General features: G+C 39.6%; 1 protein-coding gene across 1 annotated transcript in view; it reads right to left on the reverse strand.

Moving 5' to 3' along the window:
- LOC130251100 (opsin-5-like) overlaps positions 1–7,169 on the reverse strand; it is a 29,280-nt gene extending 22,111 nt beyond the window's left edge. Inside the window, exon 1 of the mRNA XM_056487473.1 lies at positions 6,645–7,169. Within this exon, the coding sequence (XP_056343448.1) occupies positions 6,645–6,765 (121 nt within the window). The 5' untranslated portion in view covers positions 6,766–7,169. The remainder of the gene's footprint in view (positions 1–6,644) is intronic.
- Between the last annotated feature and the right edge of the window lie 478 nt (positions 7,170–7,647).

Below are 7,647 nucleotides of genomic sequence, written 5' to 3' on the forward strand. Positions count from 1 at the left end.
GGCCATGTGGGACTCTCAGGAGCTGAAATGCCATTGAGCAAGGCACTTGTTCTGTAAAGAAAGAGATTGGGCAGATACCTCCCTGTGAGGTGGTTGATGGGACAGTCTCTGTATGGCTGCACTAACTGCTTCTTCTGTGGAGCAATTTACTTTCAATAACTTCTCTTTGCAGCATTGCCAAGTTGCTGCTACTCTGCTTTGTTTGGTAAATGCACCATGGATTACTGAAGAGCATTTGAACTGAGAAGAGCTGAAATGTCTTGACCAGAAATAGTTACTGAGATACACACATACATTCTATATATACCTTGTTACGAGAGCAGCAATAATAAATAGATCTTGTTCTGGCCACTAGGTGACAATGTTTCGTAATCAAGTCGTATTTTGAACAACTGCATGCACTTTAACTCAGGGATTTTCTGACTTTTGTATGAGTCTAGGTATTTTAAATAGGCAGAGCAGGGCACTGGTGGAGGAAGGCTTTAGGAATGCATGAGGACAGCCTGCAATGCAAACATGGCAGTTGTACTGTTTGTGTATGTTGATTCTACCCTCTGCAAGGTAAGATGATTATCAAGGCAGTAGGTATGAAATATTTTTCCCTGTCCATATGAAGGCATAGTGCTAAAGGGCAGACAAAATATAATGGCACCTCCTTTGTAATTAGCAAAATTTTGCCAGTGCAGTATAATGGGTGGGAGGGCTATTCTCACTGTCAGACACTTGCCCTTCCTGGGAATACACAGAGCAAATTCCCCCTAGCCAGGAGGGTAAGGGAGTTTACAGCTGAAGTATCTTAAGGAAGAACTTGAGCAAAACATCACATCAAACAACATTGCACATTTTGGAGCAATTAGAGGTGAGAGAGACACAGTTCTTGCAATAATTTTCAGGAACTACATTCACAAACTGAGGTTGGAGATGAGGGAAGTATTAAGGGAGATAAGGTTACAGAGTGAGTATGATTTCTGCAGGTAGGCACAGTTCTTTTAAGCAAAGGAGTGGAGAACTTGCACTGGCATATCCAGTCTCTAAAAATGGGTAGTAGACCATATTAATTCAGATTAAAACAAACAAACAAACAAACAAAAACAAACATAAGGAAATAAACTCTTAGTAAACCAGGCAGTAACAAAATCAGTGGTCACATAAAAGTGCTGTCAGCTACAGTAGTGACTGTGGGACACTGGATCTCTTTGCCATCAGACTCTGTGCTAGTCTGGGTTGCTGCAGGTGGTGTGTGCCTCAGGGGACATCACAGGAACATCAAGAGCCCAGAAAGAAACCTCTGAACTTTGAAGATCCTCCATGTTATCAGGTATCATCTCAGTAAAACAGAAGATAGAAAGGAAAAAGCTGAGGGAACCTGTTCCATCTTTTGCAAGCTGTCACTAATATTCACTCATAAGAGTATGCAGAAAAAAGCCCAAGCCAACCCCAAAATCGAAACCCAGCATAAGGTAATCCTGGTGAAAAAAGACAGATTTCAACTGAGGTCAAAATGTAGAGAGAGAGAAAAAAATGGCAGCTAGGTAGAAACTGAGCACTGCCACCCAGCATAATGTTCAGAAAGGGATCACCACATCTTTCCCATAAGCACAGTCTGACATGAGTTGTTCATCAGAGAGATGATCAGAGAGAGACCTTCTGATGTGTCAAAATACATAGATAATATGTAAATACTTAAGTAGTTTTGCAAACATTGTGAGGTAGGAGGAAAAGGATGGACAGCAGTATAGTCCCTACATAATTCATTAGTAATCCTTGTCCTGGAATAACACTCCCTAAGAGAGCATTTTAATCCACAGATGTCAAAAGCACTCCACAAGGGAGTCTGATGCTGTTATCCATGATTTCTTGGGGAGATACAAAAGAGCTGCCAAGCAAGCTGGTGCAAGTCAGCTTGCTTGGCAACCCTTCAGTTATTCACAAACTCCCATGTCAGTGTGATGCCCACCAGCCCATGTAAAGAAAGCACCAGAAAAGTAGCCAGAGAATGACTAAGGAGGCTGAAAATCGTTCTGGAAAAGCAAATGAGAACACTGAGATTGTTAACTCTAAGAATATTGAAAAAGTACATTATAATCTTACAAATATTTCTGTCAAATCACTCAAGCCTGTGCATTCAGACATGCCCTATTTTTCTCTCATGTACCTGAGATGGTCTTTGAACAAGCAATAAGCACCTGAGGCTGCATGCAGTTTCATTGTTAACGTTGTTTTTGAAGAACTAAATTTGACAAAAGTGAATTGCAAGGTTTGAGCTGGTCATCCACATTTCCAATAGACTAGTTCACCTGTGCCCAGCTGAAATAGGCTATTATGCTTTCTGCTTAGACTTGCTCTTATTAGAAATTGTTGCACGGCCTTTGCTTGTAAAGCCTGGCAAGACTGAAATAGAAAAATGGGTGTTACAACTCAGCCATACTCATTTTAAAATATATAGGAAGCCTTAATCAGAAGAATTCAAGAAATGAGAGCAAAAGGTGAGGCTCAGCATCCCAAGAGAAAGTAGGCCCTTTCCTCAGCAAATAACCTTTCTCTAGGACAGAAATTGGATTGAGCACCTTAATGCAGAGCAGGCATGAATGAAATCAGTTACTTACACGATTACATATACACAAGCATAAATGCCTATCAGAAGCGGTTTGCTGCAAAAGATTTTCCACCCAGAAAACTTTAATTAAAACAGTGATAAAATCCAGAGAACTGGCAAAGCTGTCATTAACTATTGCAACTGTGAAGTGACCTTACTCTGTTTTCAGTCTTCACTGCCAATTATACACGTACAATATCCTGTCCAGGGCATATTGCCAATTCTGGCAGGAAGGAGAAGAGTCATCTTGTTTTAGACTTGACAAAGCATGGACAGATTATTTATTCAATAAATGCAATCATTTTGGGGATGAATGTTCTGTGAATAGCTTGTTTCCTTTCCCACCTTCTCGGATTTATCTGTCAAACAAAATCCCAAAATAACACTCATTCTGTCACTTGTCAAGTAACAGTTTACTATTACTATTCAGAAGTGTGTGCCTTTTAAAGGCATATTTGGAACTTGTAGTCTGTTCTGATGGAATTGCTTATGCACTCAGCATGCCTTTCTGATGGAAGCACTCACAAAAAGTCAGAATTTGTTCTCTAATAAATACTCTTTCCTACTGACTTTAAATTTCCTTTTATGCCTTGTATTTACTCCAACAGGCTCGGTTAAATGTGAAACTAGGGGAAACAAACAGAGAACAAATTATGCATAAATGCAGAAAAAAACAACTAAAGAATTCTAGCTAATAATTATGAAGTGTAAAATGCTTTATATTTTTCCCTGATGCCTAGCAACCAGCAGCAGTAGGCAGTGCTTTTAAATTACACCTCATGATTTAAAACGTACAAGGATTTTCCACAGTATTGCACAGTATGGTGTAGGTAAAAAGGGGTCATATGTAATCCCAGCAGCAGGAGAAGCTTTCATCTGTCTGTTAGAGACAGTTCTGAGCTCATTGAAGGGAAGGATGGGAGCAGAGAGCTCCTGCAGACAGAGGATGCTGACGCAGGTGACCTGGCGCAGGGCACACAGCGCCGCTGTCACTTGCAGATTGTCCCTCTAAGAATGGATCACTGCTGGGATGGGATTGCACCTTCCCCCACTCCGCTGGTCCCATGGCCAAAGCATCAGCAAGGAGAATGATGGAACAGTGGCTTGGGTGTCAAGGAGCAGTGCAGTGGTCTCAATGTCCGTCAGCACACACAAAAAGCACTGTGCACCTCCTGCTGGTTTGCAGTGTGTGACACCCCTGCTCTCAGGCTTCCATGCAGGGTGCTGAGGACCCCTCACCTGGATTCAAAACTGCCTGGCTGGTGCACCATGTACAACACATGCATCAGTGTCCTGTCTGTCACAAATGACAGCTGGGCTACCTGTCACCCGTGAGAATTTCCAGAAGGGGACACACAAAGGCCTTATCTCAGCAAAAGGTGTTCAGGGTTCTTGGATGCTCATGTCCTCTCTCAAGGTGTGTGACTCTGGGAAGATTTAGCAAAATAGTTAGGTTTTTAGGGCTTTATCATGTGAAGGTAAGGAGGTCCAGAGGAACCCCATCTTCTGGATAAATGCTTATACCAATACATCTCTTTGGTTTTGGAAAAGTACATCAGAATCTGCAAGAAGCTGCACTACCATACTTAGATCAAAAAAAGAAGAAAACACTAAGTAACTACAGAAGTGTAATCACTGAAGCCATTTTCCAAGGCATCAAAACCCCAAGAGTATCAAACATGAACATTTTTGGGGCTTTATGTAAGGGAGTACCCATTGATTCCTGCCAGTGTAGGTAGTCTTGCCAGACCACTAAAGCAGTACAGTACAGGGAGCTAGCACATGGACTGGCCTTTTTTCTCTGCAGCCAGAAGGGCAAGAGGGTGTCTGCATGACAGAGAACTTGTTCTGCCACATCATAGCTCCCTGGGTAGAACGAGTTATTGGTGTATATAAAACTAATAATTATAAATTGTTGTGGCTGGTGCTTGCAGAAGTGTGACAGTAGACCTTTGAGGAGAAAAGAAATTAGGACTTTCCTGATTTATGCATGACTAACAGATTTTTTCAAATGTTAGCATTTCCAAAAGGTATACCTACATGCACCAATTCTAACCAGATCTACACTACACTTGGATTAGTGCTGCTGCTGCTTGTACATAGTCTGCAAGAAAAGGAACTGGAGTTTTGAATCTTGAGGTAAGTTTCAAGAACAGTAGCTGACATACAAAGGACGTGTAAGCTTGACTGAAGGATCTGAAGAAATCAAACCCCAATAACCCAAAGGCTCAGACACCTAGATATTTGCTAGAAGATGTGAGATCACTGCCAGGAAGCAGCAGAAGATTGATGGAAGAAGTTTGAACTACCAGTGTGATGCAGAGGCAATGCTGGGAGGGATCAGTAGGGCTGATAGAGTGTAAATATGAATGTGAATAGTGATGGCAGGACCTTGCTTGGATGCTACACTCAGTCCTGGCTATAAGGCTGCTGGGATGACAGGGGAAAAGTTATTGTGAGAGGAGGTAAATAGATATAATTATCCCTTGCCCCACAATCAACCAACTAACAAATTAAAATTCCCTCAATTGCTTAATGTAGGAATACAGAGGTTAACCTCAAGGCAGGATTGTTCCTTCAGGAACACAGATTTGCCATAGGATATCATTTGTAGGCAAAAAAATTCAATTTACCTATAATTCACTTAAATTTTCAACTTTAGCTAAGAATTTAGGTGAGGGCTCCTATCCAGCAGAGAAACAAAATCAGGAACACGCTTTCAATTGGAAGAGTGATAACCACACCAAAAAAAACCCCTAGCCAATTATAAGAGGGAGCTGTGTAAATGAGATTAGGCATTGTCTCAGTAGGGGACTGGCCTTGCTGACCTAAGATGTTCTTTCTAGTCTTAAGTGCAACTGCTTAATTCTTTAGCTGATGGTACAGACATTTCCCAGCCATTCACAAGGGGATACACAGATGTGAACAGAGTGGGGATAAATTGGAACAGCTCTGATTTACTTTACAACCACTCTCCTAATGAACTCTCCTAAGATAGAAGCCATATATATTTCTACTAGAATCTCTGTTTTTTTCTAAGCACAACTTTCCCTGGTTCCTATAGATAAAAATAGGAAAGTCTCATGTAAACATATTAAAATAATTAGCATTTAACATTTTAACTTCCACATCCCTTTGTCAAATGTAAGCAGAAGGTTAATTGAAATATGTAAAAAGTTTAGAATAAAAAAAATCCGTTAGACAAATAATTTAAAAACGGAAACATTTTTGTCCATGCTGTTTAGAAGAACAGATTTAATAAAAGTTTAAATTTCTTCTATTTTTCTGTAAGGTTCTACAGTTGAAAGTTTTTATTACCTAGCATTCTTGCACTCTTTGAAATTTCATAAAGCTTCCTTGTATTAGATAATAAGTCTGCCCAAAATAAATTTAAGCAAACAAAACAAAATTACAGTGGTATCAGAGTGCATTTATATTGAGTGCCATTTTGAAATCCCTGTTATACACTTTCAATAACTGTCTTCCAGCAGAACTAAAAGAAACACTTGGTATTGAGACTGCTAACATGGGATAAGGTTCCAGTACCTAGATCTTTTTTAGATCTAATTTGAAGAAGTCAGTTTCTATATGCATCCAACATTTAAAGCAAGAACAATACAAAGAATTAAAGTTAAGAACCACAAAACATATTTTGTGTCTCTGATGATAATTGTAGGATGCCAACTGACTGTCAACAGTCACAACTCTGAAAATCAGGTAACATTTATTTAATGCTACTAAAACACAAGAAGATACAGAATTATCATGTACTTCTGATATGGTACTTCTTTTATCTTCCCACATATTAAGCTTAATGAAAATTAGTTGAAAGTTTACAGGCTTGACTGCTTATTTTTTTTCAAGATTTCTGAATTGATTATAAATCTCAAAATCAAGCTGTACCTCTCTGATCTTGCAATTGCTTTTTAAAAAAAGTTACATTTTCTACCATCCTGTTCCATTAGGGATAAAACCCAAATGAATCACTTTGAATTTGATAAGAACATCTATTTAAGAGTTTCCTTTCACACACAAGCCAAATACCTACCTAAAGCCAACAGGTAGAAACCTATGATAGTCTCTCCTTGCTCTGTTACAGCTGCCTCTCTGGTCAGAAAACTGATGTTGTTGTTCCTCCAGGGTGCCTGTGCAGAAAACAGGACAGACATTTTCAGTGTAGCTTCTGACCCAGAAATCACCCTTTCCCAGAATGTCCTGCTAAAAAAAATGGTTCCAGCCTTTTCCTCAGTTTCTGCTCGCTGTATTCAAGGGAGCTCTCAATAAGACTAATGATCTAAAGAAGGAAATCTCGAGGGACAGGAGCTTTGCAGCCTTCTGACTGATTCTTCTTCACTAATCCTATCTATTAATACAGCCTGTGAACCTGTGGCCAGCAGAAGACACCAGATTTCCTTGCATCCTCATTACTGCTATGTGCAAAAATCTCTAATGAAGAGCGTGTATCTGACAAAAGAAATAACTTCCTTTAAAATAAGGTGACACCACATAACCTACAGGCTCATAGGCACACCCACACCATACTGACACACTGCTTTCATAGCTGTACTTTCATCTTTTTACTTCACTGAAGATGAGTGGAATTTTGGTTCAAATGAAATTCAAGAAAAATCTCACACAAATTAAAAAATGGCACGGTGAAAAAAAAAAAAAAAAACCAACCCAGGGAAGTGTCACCACCTGAGAATGTGACTTTAGCATAGCAGAAAAAATAATCTACTAACTTACTTTACCAGCAGAATAGCTGCTAATTTAAGAAGAAAGGAAGATAGTTTCCAGTATAGTCTGAAAAAATATGTATGCACTTTGGATCATATTTTTAGACTGTTAAGCACCCTCAAATCTTGGAGTAAGCTCCAAGTATGGTGTGGGATTTTTCCTGCACCATTGAAAAATTAGATCTTTTTTGGTTGAAGTGCATGAGACTTGAGTCAGCCAGGAATACTTTTAGCCTTTTCTGAGGTATCAGTGATTGTAGTTTAGATATGACCTCTCTTAGCAATCAGGTTGTAGTCACAACTAAAAAATTTGTG

This window comes from Oenanthe melanoleuca, chromosome 3 (assembly GCF_029582105.1).
Source record: "Oenanthe melanoleuca isolate GR-GAL-2019-014 chromosome 3, OMel1.0, whole genome shotgun sequence".
NCBI lineage: Eukaryota > Metazoa > Chordata > Aves > Passeriformes > Muscicapidae > Oenanthe > Oenanthe melanoleuca.